Source organism: Zalophus californianus, chromosome X (genome assembly GCF_009762305.2).
Source record: "Zalophus californianus isolate mZalCal1 chromosome X, mZalCal1.pri.v2, whole genome shotgun sequence".
Classification (NCBI taxonomy): domain Eukaryota; kingdom Metazoa; phylum Chordata; class Mammalia; order Carnivora; family Otariidae; genus Zalophus; species Zalophus californianus.
Genome location: NC_045612.1, coordinates 54,839,418 through 54,862,991, shown reverse-complemented (window position 1 = coordinate 54,862,991; position 23,574 = coordinate 54,839,418). Strand labels below are relative to the sequence as shown.

At 36.0% G+C, this 23,574-nt stretch overlaps 1 protein-coding gene across 1 annotated transcript in view; it reads left to right on the top strand.

Annotated features, from left to right (window-relative positions):
- Nucleotides 1-23,332, top strand: part of PCDH11X (protocadherin 11 X-linked) — a 649,257-nt gene extending 625,925 nt beyond the window's left edge. Inside the window, exon 10 of the mRNA XM_027607541.2 lies at nt 22,974-23,332. Coding sequence (XP_027463342.2) covers nt 22,974-23,209 — 236 coding nt within the window. The 3' untranslated portion in view covers nt 23,210-23,332. The remainder of the gene's footprint in view (nt 1-22,973) is intronic.
- Nucleotides 23,333-23,574: the final 242 nt, after the last annotated feature.

Sequence of the window (23,574 nt, the reverse complement as noted above, 5' to 3'; positions counted from 1 at the left end):
AATATCTCATTCTTTCCCATGAGTGTTCATCTTTAAACACTAATCAAATAATCTATGTAAGATCTCTGTATGTGAAATTAGATATATTAAATGGAGTAGTTTGGAGATTTCTGTGTAAAGAACATTTAATTCAGATTTGGGAGAGCACTAAGGAAAATGTCAGTGAAATATGCATTTGTCTTCAAATTGATAAAGTTAAAGAATGATAGGGAGCATCACCAGAGCACATTTAATCACATCTGTAAACTTGACATCTGAATTTTAAATGACTGGGATTTCCTCCTCTATTTCTTAAAACACATATTCCATATCAGCAAATTAAATAAATGGGTTAATTATCAGAAGCAATTTAAAGGTCAAAATATCTAAGCATTTGGAGTGAAGGAATAGAAGTCTAAATGAATTTGTTTAACCTCATAAGAGCACATTTTCTCTGAGACAAAATAGATAAATTGCACTCTCATTTCATTGACTTAAAATATATTTCAATATTCTGTAATTTTTCCTTACCCCTCAACAACTTCAAATAATAATAGTTCTCTTATGATTTCCAAAGAGAGATACAGAGGGAGTTGTCTCAGCAATATTTTATTTGTGAGTAGGTAATTTTATTTCCTTGCTCTATATTCCATTTGCACAGTATACTTGATTGATGTGCATATTGACAATATATTTGGTCATCATTTAAATCACAACTTTGAGTTACATTTTCAACTTGATAAATTGATCAACTCTATGACTACATCACATCTTTCCTATAGAAGACTACCATGATATCAACAGGGTTATTTGGTGCTGTGCAAAGATAATATACTTCTCCAGGAAAAATATTAATTTCTTCAAAGTTGAATGTCATTAATGTCTTACAGAAGGCTTCAGAGAATGTTACTTTAAGTGTAATTAATTTGAACTCCAGTAGTTCAAAACACATGCTGTTATGAACTTTCATTGAGTTAATCTGTGCTTATTTCATACTATTTCTTTGGAAAATAGTTGTTTAAGCTAATTAAATGGTGTCAATAATATTAAGGGAGACTGTACAGTCCACTAAAGAAAATATGTTTAAAGCAATATTATAACATTTGTTAAATAGAAACACTTAGAATAATAATTACACTTCTGTTTTCTGTGAATTTATTTAATATTTACTAGTGGTTTGTAGATTTTTATGTACTTAGATATGCAACAGTACAGTTTATTAAAAATCGTTTTAATTAAAAACTATATTAAAAAAACCCAGGATTTTCACCAAAGTATTCTGAATTACTAAGTTTAGAAACATTTATCTAAACAGATTATTTATTAATAAATTGTACACAAACACACATATTGTGAACACTCTCCTAGCCACCAAATTGGGTAAAATAATTACATTTAGTAGCTCTGGATATATGATTTCATCTTATTGTAGCTGATAAATATTTTTTTAAATCATAAATGTTACTAACTATAGCAATAATCATTACTTAAAGAAAAATGAAGCTTTTTTTAAAACAAATAATATTAATGTGTTTCTGCTTATTTATTATCAAAACTATCGATCAATTTGATAAAGGCTGTATTCAATGAGTACTTATGTTTTCTTTTATTCATCATGAATTAACTAGTTAAGTGATAAAATGCAAAAGAAATTGTGGACTATTGTCTAGGTGAATTTTGGAGAGAAGCTCTAAAGTTGTATTGAATTACCCATATTTTAGAGTAAACTATCATTTGAACAACAGTATTACATTGCTCTGCTGGATTTTTTGGGAAACATTGTATGTGAAATATTATCTGTCCATCTAAATGATTATGTCATGATACTATACATAGAAAATTCTAAAGACCCCATAATAAAAACCTACTAGAAGTAATAAATGAAGAGAGTAAATTTGCAGGAAACAAAATGAATACACAGAAATCAGTAGTGTTTCTAAACCCTAATGACATTAGTAGAGAGAAAAATTAAGAAAACAATTTCATTTACAAGCATACCAAAAAGATGAAATACCCTCAGAATAAACCTTTTTTTAAAAGATTTTTATTTATTATTTGAGAGAGAGAGAAAGAGCAAGCAAGAGAGCATTAGAGAGGTCACAAGCAAGGGGAGCTGCAGAGGGAGAGGGAGAAGCAGGCTCCCCACTGAGCAGGGAGCCTCACATGGTGCTCCATCCCAGGACCCTGAGATCATGACGTGAGCTGATGGCAGAAACTTAACCAACTGAGCCAACCATTTGCCCCTACCTAAGAATAAACTTAGCCAAAGAGGTGAAAGACCTGTACTCTGAAAACTATAACATATTGATGAAATTATTTGAAGATGATACCAACAAATGCAAAGATAGCCCATGCTAAGGGATTGGAAGAACTAATATCTTTTTTTAAAGATTTTATTCATTTATTTGACAGAGAGAGACACAGTGAGAGAGGGAACACAAGCAAGGGGAGTAGGAGAGGGAGAAGCAGGCTTCCTGCAGAGCAGGGAGCCCTATGTGGGGCTTGATTCTAGGACTCTGGGATCGTGACCTGAGCTGAAGGCAGATGCTTAACCAACTGAGCCACCCAGGTGCCCCAGAACTAATATTGTTTAAATGTCCATACTATCCAAAGCCGTTTACAAGTTCACCCCAGTTCTTATCAAAATAACACCATTTTTCACATAAGTAAAACAAAGAATCCTAAAATTTGCATGGAACCACAAAAGAACTCAAAGACCCAAAGCAATCTGGAAAGAGGAAAATCAAAGCTCAAGATATCACAATCTGAGCTTTCAAGATAAACCACAAAGCTGTAGTAATCAAAGCAGTATGGTACTGGCAGAAAAATATACACATAGATCAAAGGAAGAGAATAGAGAGCTGAGAAATAAACCCATATGTATATGGTTAATTAATCTATGACAAAAGGGGCAAAAATATACAATGGGGAACAGATAGTCTCTTCAATAAATGGTACTGGGAAAACTGGACAACTACATATAAAGGAATGGAACAGAACCACTTATTAACACCATACCCAATAATATATTCAAAATGGATTAAAGACCTAAATGTGAGAACTAAAACCATAAAAATCCTAGAAAAGGACACAGGCAGTAATTTATGTGACATCAACCTTAGCAACATTTTTCTACATATGCTTCCTAAGACAAGGGAAATGAAAGCAAAAATAAACTATTGGGACTATAACAAAATAAAACTCTTTTGCACAGCAAAGGAAACCATCAACAATACAAAAGGGCAACCTACTGAATGGGGATGGTATTTGTAAATGGTATATCCCATAAGGGGTTAATATCCAAAATACATAAAGAACTTATACAAATCAGCACCAAATAACAATCTGATTAAAAAATGGGCAGAGGACCTGAATAGACGTTTTTCCAAAGAAGACATAGAGATGGCCAATAAAAACATGCAAAGATGCTCAACATCACTCATCATCAGGGAAATGCAAATCAAAACCACAGTGAGATACCACTTCTCTTCTCAACTGTCAGAATGGCTAAAATCAAAAACACAAGAAACAACAAATGTTGGTGAGGATGTGGATAAATAGGTACCCTTGTGCATTGTTGGTAGGAATGCAAACTTGCAGCCACTGTGGAAAACAGTATGGAGTTTCCTCAATAAATTAAAAATACAACTACCTATGACCCAGTAATCACACTACTGTGTATTTACCCAAAGAAAACAAAAACAGTAATGTGAAAGGATCTATGTGCTCCTATGTTTATTGTAGCATTATTTACAATAGCCAAACTATGGAAGAAGCTCAAGTGTCCATTGATAGACAAATGGATAAAAATATGTGAGATATATATATACGTATATATATGTGTATATATGTGTGTGTGTACATATATTCTATTATATATGTATATTTAATGGACTATTATTCAGCCATAAAAAATAATGCAATCTTGGGGTGCTTGGGTGGCTTAGTTGGTTGAGAGTCCAACTGTTGATTTCAGCTCAGGTCATGATTTCAGGGTCATGAGATGGAGCCCCAGGTCAGGCTCCATGCTCAGCATGGAGTCTGCTTCTTTCCTTCTCTTTCTCTCCCTCTGCCCCTCGTCCTGCTCTCTCTAAAATAAATAAATAAATCTTTAAAAAAAAAGAATGAAATCTTGTCATTTACAACAACATGGATGGAGCTAGAGAGTATAATGTTGAGTGAAAAGAGTTAGAGAAAGAAAAATACCATATGATTTCACACATAAGTTGAATTTAAAACACAAAACAAATGAGCAATGGGAAAAAAAAGAGAGGGTGGCAAACCAAGAAACAGACGATTAACTCTAGAGAACAAATTGGTGGTTACCAGAGGGGAGGTGAGTGGGGAGATAGGTGAAGTAGGTGATGGAGATGACACTTGATATACATGATAAAAGAACACTTATCATGATGAGCACTGAGTAATGTATAGAATTGTTGAATCACTATATTGTACACCTGAAATGAATGTAACACTATATGTTAAGTCCACTGATATTAAAATTAAAATTTTAGTGATGCCTGGGTGGCTCAGTCAGTTAAGTGTCTGCCTTCAGCTCAGGTCATGATCTCCGGGTCCTGGGATCAAGCTCCACATCAGGACCCCTGCTTAGCCAGGAGTCTGCTTCTTCCTCTGCCTGTTACTCCCCCCGGTTTGTGCTCTCTCTCTCACTTGCTCTCTCTCAAATAAATAAATAAAATCTTTAAAAAATTAAAAGTTTAATAAAGTTCTTTAAAAATTAAAAATATAAGTAAGTGGAAAGACATCCCATGTTCAGAGACTGGAAGACTTAATATTGTTAAAGTGCAGTAATTCACAAATTGATCTTCAGATTGACACAATCCCTATTGAAATCCATGCTGAAATTTTGCAGAAAGAGAGTAGAGCAACTGGAATATTCATATATTGCTGGTAGTAATGTAAAATTGTGCAACCTATTTGAAAAACAGTTTGGCAATTCCTCTAAAGTTAAACATAAAGTTGTCATATGACCTAGCGACTCCAAATGTGTATTTATATTCCCAAGAGAAATGAATAACACAAAAATTTTTACACAGATGTTTATAACAGCATTATTCATGTTAACCAAAATGTGGAAACAACCCAAATGTCAATCGACTGATGAATGAATAAATGAAATGTGATATATCCCTACAAAGTATAATCTTGGGCAATAAAAAGAGAAGTATTAATAGATACTACCATATAGATAAGACTCAAAACATTGTGGTAAATGAAAAAAGAAGTCACAAAAGACTTTATTTAAGAATTTAAAGAATTCTATTTATACTACATGTCCAGAATAGGCAAATCTATAGAAGAAAAACATATTAATGGTTGCTTAGGGATGTGGATTTGGGGTGATAAATGGACAGTAACTCCTAATAGATGCCAGGTTTTGTTTTGGGGTGATAAGGATGTCTCAAAATTGGCTGTGGTGATAGTAGCAAAACTCTGTGAATATACTAAAAACTATTGAACTGTTCATTTTGGGTGAATTTTATGGTATGTGAATTATGAAATAAATAAACCTGTTTTAAAAAAGAATCACGTAGGAGAGAGGAAGATGGTGGTGGATTAGGAGAACCCTAGTCTCATCTCATCCCATGAACTCAACTAGATAACTGTCAAATCATCCTAAATACCCCAGTTATTGACCCGAAGACTGACAGTACAAACTCCACAACTAAAGGGAGAGAAGAGGTCACATCAAAGAAGGTAAGAAGGATGCCTGGGTGGCTCATTTGGTTAAGTGTTTGCCTTCAGCTCAGGTCAGGATCCCAGGGTCCTGGGATTGAGCCCCACATTGGGCTCCCTGCTCAGTGGGTGGCCTGCTTCTCCCTCTGCCTGCGTTCCCCCTGCTTATGTGCTCTGTCTGACAAATAAATAAATAAAATCTTAAAAAAAAACAGGGTAGGAAATGTGGAGACCTGGTTTAGGGGAGAAATGGATCATGGGTGCTGTGGAGGGTAGGGAGCCATTGTCATGGAGAAGGGCCAGAGAGAGGGGAGCGCACAAGGGAACATACAAAGAGAATGTTACTCCTGAGCCATTGGCTTGGGAAATGAGAGGGACTGAATTTGGTGAGTTCTTGCAATAAGTGAGGTTTAAACCCTGGAGTTTTAAAGTCGGGAGGCTTGGCTGGAATCAAGCCCAGAGGGCCCTGCCCTGCTCCTGGAGAGAAGGCAGGTAAATAACCCCAGTGCAGACAGCATGAAAATAACAATCTGAAGAGTGTCTGGGGCACACAGAGGGGAGATTATTCCCTCTTCTCATATCTTGACCCTGAGAAGCAGTGTTCAAGGAAATACCTCTCCTGCAACAAAGTAACTGTCTGATACCATTTCCATCAACCCACACCTCAACATAAACAGACTCATTTGTAGGAAGCAACTCTTCAGGGGCTCCGGCTGCCTAACTTGGTTATTCAAAGTCACACACCCCATGTTTTGGCAGGATTGCCCTTCTCAGTGAAGCTTGCCTCAGTCCCAGCACTGCAGGCCCCAACCCTAGATCAATGCAAAACCCTCTCTACACTACATCTCCCAACCAGAGTTCTGTAGGGCCTCAGTACTGGTAGAAGTGGTATGATGTCTAATTTCAGAAGCCGACTAGAGCACACCTAGTTAAAACTTGCCACCTTAAGGTGAGGGAACAAACAAGATCACAGCAGGCAAGGAGAATCTCTGCAAACAAATGGCCTGAAGGATAGAGCAGTGAAAACACAACAGAGTGCACAGAGTACACACCTGAGACACTCCCTGAAGCACCAGGCTTTGGTCACTACATGATTTCTTCATATGGCCATAACTTTCAAAAGCAAAAGATAACTGGCTTTTCCAACACAGAGAAGAAGGCAGGGGTTTAGCAAAATGCCAAGATGGAGAAATTAATCCCAAATGAAAGGACAAGATAATGACACAGCCAGATATCTAAGCAAAAAAATTGCAAGTAATATTCTTGATGGAGAATTTATTTAATTATTTTTAATTTAAATTCAACTTAGTTAACTTATAGTGTATTATTAGTGTCAGGAGTAGAATTCAGTGATTCATCAGTTGCATATAACACCCAGTGCTCATTACATCAAGTACCCTCCTTAATGCCCATCACTCAAATTATCCCATCCCCCCCCCACCTCCCCTGCAGCAACTTTCAGTTTGTTCCCTATAGATAAGTGTCTCTTATGGTTTCCCTTCCTCTCTGTTTTTATCTTATTTTATTTTTTCCTTCCCTTCCCCTATATTCATCTGTTTTGTTTTTTAAGTTCCACATATGAGTGAAATCATATGGTATTTTACTTTCTGACTTATTTCGCTTAAGATAATACCCTCTAGTTCCATCTAAGTTGTTGGAAATAGCAAGATTATATTCTGTTTGACAGGTGAGTCATATATGTACCACATCTTCTTTATCGATTCATCTCTTGAGGGACATCTGGGCTCTTTCCATAGTTTGGCTATTGTGGACATTGCTGCTATAAATATCGCGGGGCATGTGTCCCTTCAAATCACAAGTTTGTATCTTTTGGATAAACCTAGTAGTGAAATTTCTGAATCATAAGGTAGTTCTATTTTTAACTTTCTGAGGAACCACCATACTGTTTTGCTGAGTGGCTGTGCCAGTATGCATCCCATTAACAGTGTAAGAGGGTTCCCCTTTCTCTGCATTCTCAGCAACATCTGTTCTTTCCTGAGTTGTTAATTGTAGCCATTCTGACCAGTGTGAGGTGGTATCTCATTGTGGCTTTGATTTGTATTTCCCTGATGCCGAGCGATGTGGAGCACTTTTTCATGTGTCTGTTGGCCATTTATATGTCTTCTTTGGAGAAATGTCTGTTATGTCTTCTGCCCATTTCTTGACTGGAATTTTTGCTATTTTGGGGGTTGATGAGTTTGATATGTTCTTTATAGGTTTTGGATACTAGTCCTTTATCTGATATGTGACTTGAAAATATCTTCTCCCATTCCATACATTGCCTTTTAGTTTTGTTGACTGTTTCCTTTGCTGTGCAAAAGTTTTTATCCTGATCAAGTCCCAAAAGACCATTTTTTAAAATTTTGTTTCCCTTGCCTCTGTAGACGTGTCTAGCAAGAAGTTGGTGTGGTCGAGGTGAAAGAGATTGCTGAGTGAAATAAGTCAATCAGAGAAAGACATGTATCATATGACCTCACTGATATGAGGAATTCTTAATCTCAGGAACAAACTGAGGGTTGCTGGAGTGGTCGGGGGTGGGAGGGAGGGGGTGGCTGGGTGATAGACATTGGGGAAGATATGTGCTACGGTGAGCGCTGTGAATTGTGTAAGACTGTTGAATCACAGATCTGAAACAAATAACGCAACACATTTTAAGAAAAAAGAAAAAGAAGAAGATAGGAGGAGAGGAAGAATGAAGGGGAGTAAGTCAGAGGGGGAGACGAACCAGGAGAGATGATGGACTCTGAAAAACAAACTGAGGTTTCTAGAGGGGAGGAGGGTAGGGGGATGGGTTAGCCTGGTGATGGGTATTAAAGAGGGCACATTCTGCATGGAGCACTGGGTGTTATGCACAAACAATGAATCATGGAACACTACATCAAAACAAATTATGTAATATGTGGTGATTAACATAACAATAAAAAATTAAAAAAAAAAGAAAGAAAGAGATTGCTGCCAACGTTTCTCCTCTAGGATTTTGATGGATTCTTGTCTCACATTCAGGTCTTTCATCCATTTTGAATTCATTTTTGTGCATGGTGTAAGAAAGAAGTCCAGTTTCATTTTTCTGCATGTGGCTGTCCAAGTTTTCCAACACCATTTGTTGAAAAGACTGTTTTTTCCATCGGATATTCTTTCCTGATTTGTCAAAGATTAGTTGACCATAGAGTTGAGGGTCCATTTCTGGGGTCTCTATTCTGTTCCATTGATCTATATGTCCATTTTTGTGCCAATACCATACTGTTTTGATGATTATAGCTTTGCAATACAGCTTGAAGTCCAGAATTATGATGCCTCCAGCTTTGGTTTTCTTTTTGAACACTACTTTGGTTATTCTGGGTCTTTTCTTGTTCCATACAAATTTTAAGATGGTTTGTTCCAGCTCTGTGAAAAATGCTGATGTTATTTTGATAGGAACTGCATTGAATGTGTAGATTCCTCTGGGTAGCATAGACATTTTAACAATATTTGTTCTTCCAGTCCATGAGCATGGAATGCTTTTCCATTTCTTTCTGTCATCCTCAATTTCTTTCATAAGTGTTTTATAGTTTTCAACATAGAGATTTTTTACCTCTTTGGTTAGGTTTATTCCTAGGTATCTTATGGATTTTGGTGTAATTGTAAACAGGTTTGATTCCCTGTTTTCTCTTTCTGCTGCTACATTGTTAGTGTATAGAAATGTAACAGACTTCTGTGTATTGATTTTTTTTTTTAAGATCTTTTCACTGGACCTTTACTGAATACATATGATGGGGTAGGAGAGAAAAGTAGCAATTTCAAGTTTTTTAAAGTATTTTTTATCATATTGTGTTACATGGTTTTTTGTTTTGTTTTAAGATTTTATTTTTTTAATTTTTATTGTTATGTTAATCACCATATATTACATCATTAGTTTTTGATATAGTGTTCCATGATTCATTGCTTGTGCATAACAACCAGTGCTCCATGCAGAACATGCCCTCTTTAATACCCATCACCAGGCTAACCCATCCTCCTCCCCTCCTCCCCTCTAGAACCCTCAGTTTGTTTTTCAGACTGTGTATTGATTTTATATTGTGTGATGACGGGAATGGCCAGCAATCCCTGTACTGATGGATGAAAGATTACTCCAAACTTTGCTGTGAAAGAGAGGAGAAGGCAAAGAGGTCAACACTCAGATATAAAGACCCTTTGCTCTTCTTTGCTCCTGCTTTTATTGGTACTTCAGGAAAATCACAAATCCTTAACACTGTTTGTCAAGCATGTGATGTGTGACAAGGTGTCTTACTGAAACTAGGAGGATCTGTTTATGGGAAAGTTACGATATGCTAATCTGCATCTTCTACTAAACATAGCCTAAGGGACAATGCATACATCTCTTAGATCACAGGAAGGCTGTTTGGGCTAAGAAAGCTACAGGAAGGCAACTCCCTGTGGCATTCCAACGGCAGAGTGGTCACAGGCCTTGGCATTCCAAAGGCCTATGCCCTTCTCTGAAAACTTACCTACCCTCAGTGGTCTCCATGTTACATTTTAGCAAGCCAGGTATTATGGATGATTTCATGCTCTACATTAACCCCAATACTATGACTTTGCAGAATTCTTGTATCAGTTCTAGCAATTTTTTGGTGGAATCCTTTGGGTTTTCTACACACAGTATTGTCTGCAAAGAGTGATAGTTTAACTTCTTTGTTGATTTGGATGCCTTTTATTTCTCTTTGTTGTCAGATTGCTGAGGCTAGGACTTCCAGTTCTATGTTCAACAACAGTGGTGACAGTGGACACCACTGTCATGTTTCTTTAAAAAAAAAAGATTTTTTTTTATTTGACAGAGACAGACACAGCGAGAGAAGGAACACAAGCAGATGGAGAGGGAGAGGCAGAGGGAGATGGAGAGGCAGAGGGAGAAGCAGGCTTCCCTTCCCGCTGAGCAGGGAGCCCGATGCGGGGCTTGATCCCAGGACCCTGGGATCATGACCTGAGTTGAAGGCAGATGCTTAATGACTGAACCACCCAGGCGCTGCAATGTTTCTGACATTAGGGGAAAATATTCCAATTTTTTCCCAACTGAGGATGATATTCAATATGGATCTTTTGTATATGCCCTTTATGATGTTGAGGTATGCTTCCTCTATCCCTATATTGTGGATAGTTTTAATCAAGATAGGATGTATTTTGTCAAATGCTTTTTCTGCACCCATTGAGAGGATCATGTGATTCTTCTCCTTTCTTTTATTAATGTGGTATAACACGTTGATTGATTTCCAGATGTTGAACCACCCTTGCAGCCCAGGAACAAATACCCACTTGGTCGTGGTGAATAATCCTTTGAATGCACTGTTGGATCCTATTAGCTAGGATCTTGTTGAGAATTTTGGCATCTGTGTGAATCAGGGATATTGGTCTGTAATTATCCTTTTTGGTGGGGTCTTTGTCTGGTTTTGGGATCAAGATAATGCTGACCTCATAGAATGAGCTTGGAAGTTTTCCTTCCATATTTATTTTTTGGAATAGTTAAGAATAAGTATTAATTCTTCTTTAAATATTTGGTAGAACTCTACTGGGAAGACATCTGGCCCTGGACTCTTGTTTGTTGGGAGATTTTTGATTACTGATTCAATTTATTTGCTGGTTATGGGTCTGTTCAGGTTTTCTATTTCTTCCTGTTTCACAGTTTCAGTAGCTTGTATGTTTCTAGAAATTTATCCACTTCCAGATTGCCTAAATTTTTGGCATATAATTTCTCATTATATTCTCTTATAATTGTTTGTTTTTCTGTGATGTTGCTTGTGATCTCTCCTTTTTCATTCATGTTTTTTTTTTTTTTTAATTTGGGTACTTTCTCTTTTTTCTTTTTTTCTATTTATTTTTTTAATTTAATTTTATTATGTTAGTCACCACACAATACATCATCAGTTTTTGATGTAGTGATCCACGATTCATAGTTTTCGTATAACACGCAGTGCTCCATGCCGTATGTGCCCTACTTAATATCCATCACCAGATTAACCCATCCCCCGACCCCCTTCCCTCTAACACCCTCGGTTTGTTTCTCAGAGTCCATAATCTCTCATGGTTCATCTCTCCCCCCGATTTCTCCTCCTTCATTTTTCCCTTCCCTCTCTTAATGTCCTCCATGCTATTCCTTATGTTCCACACATAAATGAAACCATATGATAATTGACTTCCTCTGCTTGACTTATTTCACTTAGCATAATCTCCTCCAGTCCCACCCATGTTGATGTAAAAGTTCGGTATTCATCCTTTCCGATGGCTGAGTAATATTCCACTGTATATATGGACCACATCTTCTTTATCCATTCATCTGTGAAGGGCATCTCGGCTCTTTCCACGATTTGGCTATTGTGGACATTGCTGCTATGAACATAGGGGTGCATATGGCCTTTCTTTTCACTACATCTGTATCTTTGGGGTAAATACCCAGTAGCACAATAGCTAGATCATAGGATAGCTCTATTTTTAATTTTTTGAGGCATCTCCACACTGTTTTCCAAAGTGGCTATACCAACTTGCATTCCCACCAACAGTGTAAGAGGGTTCCCCTTTCTCCACAACCTCTCCAACATTTGTTGTTTCTTGCCTTGTCAATTTTTGCCATTCTAACTGGTGTAAGGTGGTATCTCAATGTGGTTTTGATTTGAATTTCCCTGATGGCTAATGATGATGAACTTTTTTCATGTGTCTGTTAGCCATTTGTATGTCTTCTTTGGAGAAGTGTCTGTTCATGTCTTCTGCCCATTTTTTGACTTGATTATTTGTTTTTTGGATGTTGAGTTTGAGTTCTTTATAGATCTTGGATACCAGCCCTTTATCTGTAGTGTCATTTGCAAATATCTTCTCCCAGTCTGCGGGTTGCCTCTTTGATTTGTTGGCTGTTTCCTTTGCTGTGCAGAAGCTTTTTATCTTGATGAAGTCTCAAAAGTTCATTTTTGCTTTTGTTTCACTAGCCTTTGGAGATGAATCTTGAAAGAAGTTGCTGTGGCCGATGTCAAACAGGTTACTACCTATGTTCTCCTGTATGATTTTGATGGATTCTTGTCTCACCTTGAGGTCTTTCATCCATTTTGAGTTTATCTGTATATGGTGTTGAACTTGTGATCTTGTGATCTCTCCTTTTACATTCATGTTTTTATAATTTGGGTCGTTTGCCTTTTCTCTTTGATAAATATAGCTAGGGGTTTATCAATCTTGTTAATTCTTTCAAACCACCGCTCTTATTTTCATTCATCTGTTCTGTTTTTTTTTTTTAATTTCTATATCACTGACTTCTGTTCTTCCCTTTATTATTTCTCTTCTGCTGGATTTAGGCTTTATTTGCTCTTCTTTGTCCAGCTCCTTTGGGGTAAGGTTAGGTCACGTATTTGAGACATTTTTTGCTTCTTGATGGGGGCCTGTATTGTTATATACTTCCCTTTTAGGACTGCCTTTGCTGCATCCCAAAGATTTTGGACTATCATGTTTTCATTTTCATTTGCTTCCATGTATTTTCTTTACTTCTTCTTTAATTTCCTGGTTCACCAATTTATTCTTTAGTAGGATGTTATTTGACCTCCATGTATTTGTGGTCCTTCCAATTTTTTTTTTCTTGTGGTTGACTTAAAGTTTCATAGCATTGTGGTCTGAAAATATCCATGGTGTGATCTCAATCTTTTTGTACATGTTGAGTCCTTCTCTACATGTTGAGATGCTATATGTGATCTGTTTGGAGAATATTTCATGGGTACATGAAAAGCATGTGTATTCTACTGTTGTAGGATGAAGTTCTCTGAATATATCTTTTAAGTCCATCTGGTCCAGTGTGGCATTCAAAGTTCTTGTTTCCTTGTTGATCTGCTTTGATCATCTGTACATTACTGTGAGTGAAGTGTTAAAGTCTCCTACTATTATAATATTATTATCAATGAGTTTCTTTAATTTTGTTAATAATTGATTTGTGTATTTACCATTGTTAGATCTTCTTGTTGGATAGACTCCTTTATTATGATATAGTGTCCTTTTTCATCTCTTATTACAGTCTGGTTTCAAATCTACTTTGTCTGTATAAATATGGCTCCCCCAGCGTTCTTCATGTCCCTTAGCATGATGGATGGTTCTCCATCCCCTCACTTTCAATCTGGAGGTGTCTTTGTGTCTAAAATGTGTCTCTTGTAAGCAGCATATCAATGGGTCTTAGTTTTTTATCCATTCTGATACATTATATCTTTTGATTGGAGCATTTAGTCCCTTTACATTCAGAGTAATTGTTGTAAGATATTAATTTAGTGCCATTGTATTTCCTGTAAAGTTACTGTTCCTGTATATTGCCTCTGTTCCCTCCTGGTCTTTGCCACTTTTGGTCCCTCTTTCCACACAAAGGGCCCACTTTAATATTTCTTGTAGGGCTAGTTTAGTTTTCAAAAAATCCTTTAGTTTTTGTGATTCCTGGAAACTTTTTATCTCTCTCTCTATTCTGAATGACAGCTTTGCCAGATAAAGTATTCTTGGCTGCATATTTTCTCCATTTAGCACATTGAATATATCATGTCACTCCTTTCTGGCTTGCTGTATTTCTTTGGACAGGTCTGCTGCTAGCCTTATGTGTCTATCCTTGTAGATTAAAGACCTCTTGTCCTGAACTGCTTTCAGAATTTTAAATTTATCTTTGTAAATTGCAAGTTTCACTATACTATTTTGTGGTGTTGGGCTATTTTTGTTGATTGTGAGGAGAGTACTATGTGCCTCCTGGACTTGAATGCTTGTTTCCTTCTCCAGATTAGGGAAGTTCTTGGCAATAATTTCTTCAAAGAAACTTTCTGCTCCTTGTTCCCACTCTTCTTCTGGTAGTCCTATAATATGGATATTATTTCACTTTATTGAATCACTGTGTTCCATAAGTTTACCTTCCTGATCTAATAGTTTTTTCTTTTTCCCTCTTCTTTTCAGCTTCATTATTTTCCATAATTTTATCTTCTATATCACTGATTTGCTCTTCTGATTCATTCATCCTTGCTTTCATGGTCTCCACTTGGGACTGAATCTTGGTTCTGTCATTTTTAATTTTGGCCTAACTAGATTTTAGTTTTTTTATTTCTATAGTAAGGGATTCCCTAGTGTGTTTTGTGCTGTTTTCAAGCCCAGCTAGTACCTTTATAATCATTGTTTTAAATTCTAGTTCAGACATTTACTTATATCCATACTGATTTAATCCCTGGCTGTGAGTACTACCTCTTGTTCTTTTTTTGGGGGGTAAATTCCTCCATCTCATCAAATGGTCCATAAAAGAAAAAGAAGAAAGAAAAAGAAAACAACAACAACAATAACAACAACAACAAAACAAAACAAAAAAACTAGATCCTGGGGTGTTTTAGTCTGCTTATTAAAAGAAACTAGTTCCCAAAATAAGAAAGAAGGAAGGAAGGAAGAAAAGAAAGAAAGAAAGAAAGAAAGAAAGAAAGAAAGAAAGAGATTATAAATACAATGAAAGGAAACAACAATAAGATATTTAGAGAAAGTATACATAAAAATAAAAATTAAAAAAGAATAAAAGAAAATAATTAAAAGAATAAGAAAATAACTCAAAAATAATAATAAAAGGCTAAAGAATAAAAATAGAAAGAATTCTATATATGTTTTCCCCTAGAGCTGAAGCTTTGCAGTGCTGTATGGTCAGTAAGCTTAGTACGAGTGAGTTGTTTGTGCTGGTCTTCTGCGGGAGGGGCTTGTTGGGCTGATTCTCAGATGGACTTACCCTGGTAGAAATATGCCTTCAGTGTACAGGGAGGCAGGGCTTGGTGTAAGTGGCTCTGGACTCCACTAAGTGGTGCTGTTTCATTCCCTGAATGTTTCCAGCATTAATGGGTGGGTTGAATATGGCAGTGCCCTGCTCCCTAGCCCTGGAGCTGAAAATTCATGCCCCCCCCACTCTTCATGAGTCTTCACAGAAGAGCAATCAATCACTGTTGTCTCCCCAGTTTCTGTCAGAACTCTCTTCACCTTGTTTGTGTCTGAACTTTTCTTATCTTAGGCATGTGACTGAGTTTCAAAACTCCAAATTTTAAGGACTCTTGCAACACAGACACATGCTCTTTCTCCCAGAAAGAGTCTAACCAAGCTTCTGTCTTTTGCTGGATCCGTCCCAGGAAAGCAGTTGCACAACTATGTAGCAGTTCACTTTATGGCAATGCAGAACAGAACATTGGCACCTAGACTCGCTGTTCTTAGCCAGCTTCCATGCTCCTGTGACTGGGAACCATGCTGCACCTAGGGGCCACCCTTTCTTCTTGTGACCCAGGGGATCCTCAGATAATGCTGTCTGTCACACCTGGGATTCTGCCCCACTTTACCACCTGAGCACATTTAAGCCAGGCATATCCTCCACTGTAGCAGACTTCTAAAAGTTCCAATTTTGCACTCTGCTGTTTATAATATTTTGTGGTGACCTCCTTAAGCAGATTCCCTCCCCACCACTGTATCTTCAGCTAAATCACAACAGATTCAAGTCTCCACACATCCTACCTACCAAATGTTGGTTGTTTTTCTACTTGTAGACTTGCAACATTTATTTTCTCAGACTTCTGATTGATTTCTCAGATATTCAGAATAATTTGATGACTATCTAGTCATATTCAAAGGATAAGACAACCTTAGGTTCCCCTACTCTTCCATCATCTTTTTTATTTTTTTTAACTCTTCCATCATCTTAACTCTTCTTCTGCTGGAGAATTTAAAGCAATAGCCACAAGGATACTCACTGGGCTTGAGAAAAGAATAGAAGGTATCTGTTAAACACAGAGAAAATTGTTTAAAAAGTATCAATCAGAGATGAAGAATGCAATAAACAAGATTGGAAACAGGCTTGATACTATGAACTGCAGGCTGGAAGAATTAAAGGACCAACTTAATCACGTAAAAGACAAAATAATGGAAAATAATGATGCTGAACAAGAGAGAGAAAGAAGAGTTATGGAACATAAGAATAGAATTAGGGATGTCAGTGACTCCAACAAACATAATACAGTTTGTATTATAGAAGTCCCAGAAGAAGAAGAAAGAGAAGAGGGGGCAGAAAATTTATTTGAAGAAGTAATAGCTGAAAACTTTCTTAATTTGGGGAAGAAAACAGACATCCAGATCCAAGAGGAACAGAGAAAACCCATCAAAATCAACAAAAGCAGATCACATGATAGATCGCATATCAAACATACTGTAATTAAATTTGCAAAATGTAGCAATAAATAAAAAATCTTAAAAACAGCAAGACAAATGAAGTTCTTAACTTACAAAGGAAGACCCTTAAGGCGAACTGGAGATTTCTCAGTGGAAACTTGGAAAGTCAGAAGGGAGTGGCATGACATATTCAGAGTGTTGAATGGGAAAATTCTGCAGCCAAGAGTACTCTATCTAGCAAGGCTATCATTCAGAATAGAAGGAGAGATAAAGTGTTTCCCTGAGAAAGACTAAAGGAGTTTCATGGTCACTAAGCCATCCCTGTAAGAAATAATAAAGGGGTCTCTTTGAGTGGAACAGAAAGGCCAAAGGTGACAAAGAAAAGGTCAGAGAAAATCACTGGAAACAATGACAAAACAAGTAGTAAAATAGCAATAAATACATATCTATCTATAATTACTGTGAACGTAAATGGACTAAATGATACAATCAAAAGACATAGGGTGTCAGAATGGGAAAAACAAACAAACAGACAAAAACCCACAAGACTCATCTATATGTTGTCTACCAGAGACTAATTTTAGACCTAAAGACACATGCAGAATAAAAGTTGGGGAATGGAGAAGCATTTATCTTGCCAATGGACGTCAAAAGTAAGCCTGAGTAGCAATAATTATATTGAACAAACTTGACTTTAGAACAAAGAGTGTAACAAGAGACAAAGAGGACACTGTATAATCATAAAGGAGAGAATCCAACAAGTAGATATAACAATTGTAAAATTTATGCACCAAACATGGGAGCATTAAAATATATATAATAATTAATAACAAACATAAAGGAACTCATTGGTAATAACACAATAATAGTAAGGAACTTCAACACTCCACTCTCATCAATGGATTGATCATATAAACAGAATATAAACAAGGAAGCAATGGCTTTGAATGTCACACTGGGCCAGAATGATTTAACAAATATCTTCAGAATATTCCATCCTAAAACAGCAGAATACACATTCTTTTCATGTGAACATGTGATATTCTCCAGGACAGGGATCACATGTTAGATCACAAATCAGGCTGGAACAAACACAAAAAGATTGAAATCATACCATGCAATATTTCTGAGCCCAGTGTTTTGAAACTAGAATTCAACCACAAGAAAAAATCTGGAAGAACAACAAATATATGGAGTGTAAACAACATGCTATTAAACAATGGGTCAACCAGAAAATAAATGGAAAAATTAAAAAAAAAATACATGGAGACAAATGAAAACTAAACACAATGTTCCAAAACCTTTGGTATGCAGCAAAAGTTGTCCTAAGAAGGAATTACATAGAAATACAAGCCTACCTCAGGAAGCAAGAAAAATCTGTAATAACCAACCTAACCTTACACCTAAAGGAGCTATAAAATGTACAACAAATGAAGCCTAAAGTGACAGAAGGAAGGAAATAATTAAAAATTAGAGCATAAATAAATGACATAGAAACCAAAAAGACAAAACAAAACAATACAGCACATCAATGAAACCAAGAGCTTGTTCTTTGAGAAAAATACTGAAATTGATAAACCTCTATCCAGACATATCAAAAAGAAAAAAATAAAGGACCCAAATAATAAAATCATAAATGAGAATGGAGAAATAACAATCAATACCACAGAAATACAAGTAGTTGTAAGAGAATATTATGAAAAACCATATGCCAACAAATTGGACAACCTAGAAGTAATGGATAAATTCCTAGAAACATAAACTACAAAAACTGAAACAGGAAAAAATATAAGACTTGAACAGACCAGTAGCTAGCAAAGAAGTTGAATCAGTAATCAAAAAATCTCCCGAAAAAACAAATGTTCAGGGCCAGATGGCTTCACAAGAGAATTCTACCAAACATTTAAAGAAAAGTTAATACATATTCGTTTCAACTATTCAAAAAAAAATGGAAAAGGAGAGAAATTTTCCAAATTCATTCTATGAGGCCAGCATTACCCAAAACCAGATAAAGTCCCCCTAAAAAAAGAACTAGAGGCCATGATCCCTGATGAACATGGATGCAAATATTCTCAACAAAATACTAGCAAACTAAATCCAAACCTACAATGAAAAAATCATTCACATGATCAAGTGAGATTTATTCCTAGGTTGCAAGTTGATTCAATATTCAAACTCAATCAACATGATATACTACATTAATAAAAGAAAGGAGAAGAACCATATGATCATTTCAATAGATGCAGAAAGTAAGTTTAGAGGAAATATACCTCAACATAATAAAGGTCATATATGAAAACCCCAAAGCTAATATCATCCTCAATGTGGAAAAACTGAGAGCTTTTCTTCTATGGTCAGGAAAAAGACAGGGATATCCACTCTTACCAGTGTTAACATAATAGTGGAAGTCCTAGCCTCAGCATTCAGACAACACAAGAAATAAAAGTCATCCAGATCAGCAAGGAAAAAATCAAACTTTCAGTATTTGCACATGACACACTGTATATAGTAAACACCAAAGACTCCACCAAAAAACTGTTAGATTGATAAAGGAATTCAGTAAAGTAACAGGATACAAAATCAACATACAGAAATCTGGTGCATTTCTATAAACCAATAATGAAGCATCAGAAAGAGAAATTAAGTAATCAATCCCATTTGTAATTGCACCAAAAACCATAAGATATCTAGGAATAAACCTAACAAAAGAGGTGAAAGATCTGTACATTGTAAACTATAAAACACTGATGAAAGAAATTGAAGATGACACAAAGAAATGGAAAAAAAAATCCCATGCTCATGAATTGGAAGAACAAATATTGCTGAAATGTCTTTACTACTCAAAGCAATCTGCATATTTAATGCAATCCCTATCAAAATACCAATAGCATTTTTCACATAGCTAGAACAACCTATCCTAAAATTTGTGTGGAACCACAAAATACCCTGAATACCTAAAGAAACCTTGAAAAAGAAAGAGCAAACCTGGAGGCATTCCAATTTCGCATTTTAAGTTATATTCCAATGTTGTAGTAATCAAAACAGTATGGTACTGGCACGAAAATAGACACATAGATCAGTGGAACAGAAGATAAATCTCAGAAATGAACCCACAATTGTAAGGTCAACTAATCTTTAAAGCAGAAAAGAATATACAAGGGGCAAAAGACAGTCTCTTCAACAAAAGGTGTTGGGAAAACTGGTTAGCTACGTGAAAAAAATGAAACTGTACCACTTTTTTTACACCATACACAATAGTAAATGCAAAATGGATGAAAGGACTAAATGTGAGACCTGAAACCATAAAACTCTAGAGGAGAAAAGAGGCAGTAACCTCTTTGACATCAGCTGTAGCAGCTTCTTTCTAGATATGTCTTTTGAGACAAGGGAAACAAAAGCAAAAATAAACTATTGGGATGTAATCATGATAAAAGTCTTCTGCTCAGTGAAAGAAACAATCAAAACTAAAAGACAACCTACAGAATGGGAGAAGACAGTTGCAAATGACATATCTGATAAAGGGTAGGTAACCAGAATATATAAAAAACTTAAAACTCAACACCACAAAATCAGATAATCTAATTAAAAAATTGGCAGAAGACATGAGTATACACTTTTCCTAAGAAGATAAAAAATATGGCTAACAGACACATGAGAAGATGTTAAACATCACTGATCATCAGGAAAACGCAAATCGAAACTACAAGGTGATATCACCTCATACTTGTTAGAGTGGCTAAAGTCAACAATACAAGAAATAACAGGTGTTGGGTGAGGATGTGAAGATTGGGGAATACTCTTGCACCTTTGATGAGAATACAAACTGGTACAGCCACTGTGGAAAACAGTATGGAGCTTCCTCAACAAGTTAAAAATTGAATTATCTCATGATCCAGCAATTGCAATACTAAGTAATTACCCAAAGAATAAAAAAAATACTAATTTAAAGGTACATATGCATGCCAGTGTTTATAGCAGCATTACCTGCAATAGCCAAATTATGTAAACAGCCCAAATGTCCATGGACTGATGAATGGATAAAGAAGAGGTGGTATATATATGCAATGAAACATTATTCAGCCATTAAACAGAATGAAATCTTGCCTTTTGTAATGACATGGATCAAACTATAGAGTCTTATGCTAAGCGAAATAAGTCAGGCAGAATAAGACAAATACCATATGATTTCACTCATGTGGAATTTAAGAAAAAGAAGCAAAGGTAAAGAAAGAGAGAGACAGGCAAACCAAGAAACAGACTCTTAATTGTAGATTACAAACTGATGGTTACCAGAAGGGAGGTGGGTGAGGTGTGGGTTACATAAGTGATGGGAATTAGAGTGCACTTGTGATGTGCACCAGTTGTTGTATGAAAGTGTTGAAATTAACATTACATTGTATGTTAACTAACTGGAATTTAAATAAAAACTTAAAAAAAAGAATGCCCATAAATCATATCTTCTTTCTGTGAAAATGACTTTGTATCAATATCCTAATCATATATAGGCAAATATTATTGAAACTATGTCCTATTTTGTTGTAAAATTTAAGGCTGCCAGATGAGTTTTTCTGATGACCAGGACTTTAAATTTTGTTTTAATGTATACTTATGTGTGTTCAAATATGTCCCTGCTTGCTTTTATTATTGAATATCACCCAAAATACATAAAACTCTATCTTCCCAACTACTTCTCAAATATAACTGTACAAAAAATATAGGGTATTTAAAATGTCAATATGATAGTTTCGATTTTTAAGTGTCCTGTAAATAAAGATAAGTAAGTGATTATCTAACACAGTAAATTCATCTTTATTGATTCTGTTATTTCATGCTATATTCTTTGATTTTAAATGTGATGGGATAATGACAGTACCTGGATTCTCTATCCTGTTGAGGATTTGTAGGAAGTTGTATTTCTATTTTTAGTTTTTAGGATAGTTATTTCTTCTTAGAGAATTGACCTTTTTGTCATGATGTAATTTCCTTCATTGTACCTGATAACATTCTTCACTCTAAAGTCAAAGTTTATATTTATATAGCTACTGTACCTTTATTTTGCTAGTCATTCTGTGGTACACTTATTGATATTTCATACCTATTGGCATTTGAAAACTTTACAGAAACCTTATAAAAGAGTTTTAGAAAGTATTATGGTTTAAAGCTAAGTACTTTGGATCTGTAATTTATCATGATTTCAGAAAATGAGGAATACAGAAATCAGTTATCGTTGAGATAATTATAGCTATATTTCATTCTTGAAACTAAAAGTTATGTCTTAGAGTTAAATAAACTATTTTATTCTTAGGTTTATTCTCATGTTAATTAATTATATTTTTAACCAAATGTTTAGCTGTAATGGGCTAGTTCATTATATATTTCTATGACTGGTTTTCTCATTCATTTTACTTTTATGTCCTCTCTTCGTGTTAGCTAGAAACCATATTTCAACTGACTTGTATGTATAGGTCAATAACCTTAGATTCTATTTATAGTCAAACACAATGAAAAATACCTACATTTGAGAAACTAGGTCAAAGTATTCTAATTATAAATATGAGACCCCATCCAGCCACTCCTGATTATTTATGTTTCCCTAGGAATTATCTCTTGACAAACCAAGTACCAATTGTGAAAATACTGAAAGTCTTTGATGTATTTATATATAATTAGGTATTCCTATAACAATATGATTTGCTTTAAGTAGCTAATAAAAATATTCCTTGGATAGACATTGGGGAGGGTATGTGCTATGGTGAGCGCTGTGAATTGTGTAAGACTGATGAATCACAGACCTGTACCTCTGAAACAAATAATACATTATATGTAAAAAAAAAAAAAATGGTAGGAAGGGAAAAATGAAGGGGGAGAAATCAGAGGGGGAGACAAACCATGAGAGACTATGGACTCTGAGAAACAAACTAAGGGTTCTAAAGGGGAGGGGTCTGGGAGGGATGGGTTAGCCTGGTGATGTGTATTAAAGAGGGCATGTATTGAATGGAACACTGGGTGTTATATGCAAACAATGAATCATGGAACACTACATACCAAACTAATGATGTAATGTATGGTGATTGACATAACATAACATAATAAAATTTAAAAAAATTTTCCTTGGAAATATAAATTTTATTATCTGTTTTCCATCCCAACAGCTACAGAAATAACTATTCAACCAACTGTGGAAGAGGCCTCTGACAACTGCACTCAAGAATGTCTCATCTTGGGCCATTCTGATACCTGCTGGATGCCAAATTCTCTGACTCATTCCAGCCCTTCACAGGCAGAAGCCTCTGCTCTATGCCACAGCCCATCCCTGTCAAAGGCCTCTGCTTGCTGCTGTAGCCCTCCAGGAATGCAGACCATTGCTCTCTGCGCAGCCCTCCAGTGACTCAGGCTATTACACTCTACCACAGCACTCTACCAGCACAGTCCTCAGTCCTCCAATACAGCCCACGCCTGGCACAGGCTGCTGCAATCCACCTCAGCCTTCCTTTGCCACAGGCTGCTGCCTTCCATTACATCCCTACAAAGCCACCAATGGCTTTGCAGCAAGGTTGGGGGCAAGGTGCTGGACCTGATAGACTACTTTCTTTTGATCAGGGAGTGCAAGGTAGTATAAGATCTCAGTTTTACACAATGTCTGAAGGACTTTATCCTAGTGATTAGTCAAGTAAAGCCATTCCCTTGACAACAGTCACTCCAGGCCAACAGGCTAGACCCTCTAGGGATGTTTCCCCATTATGGAAGACCATC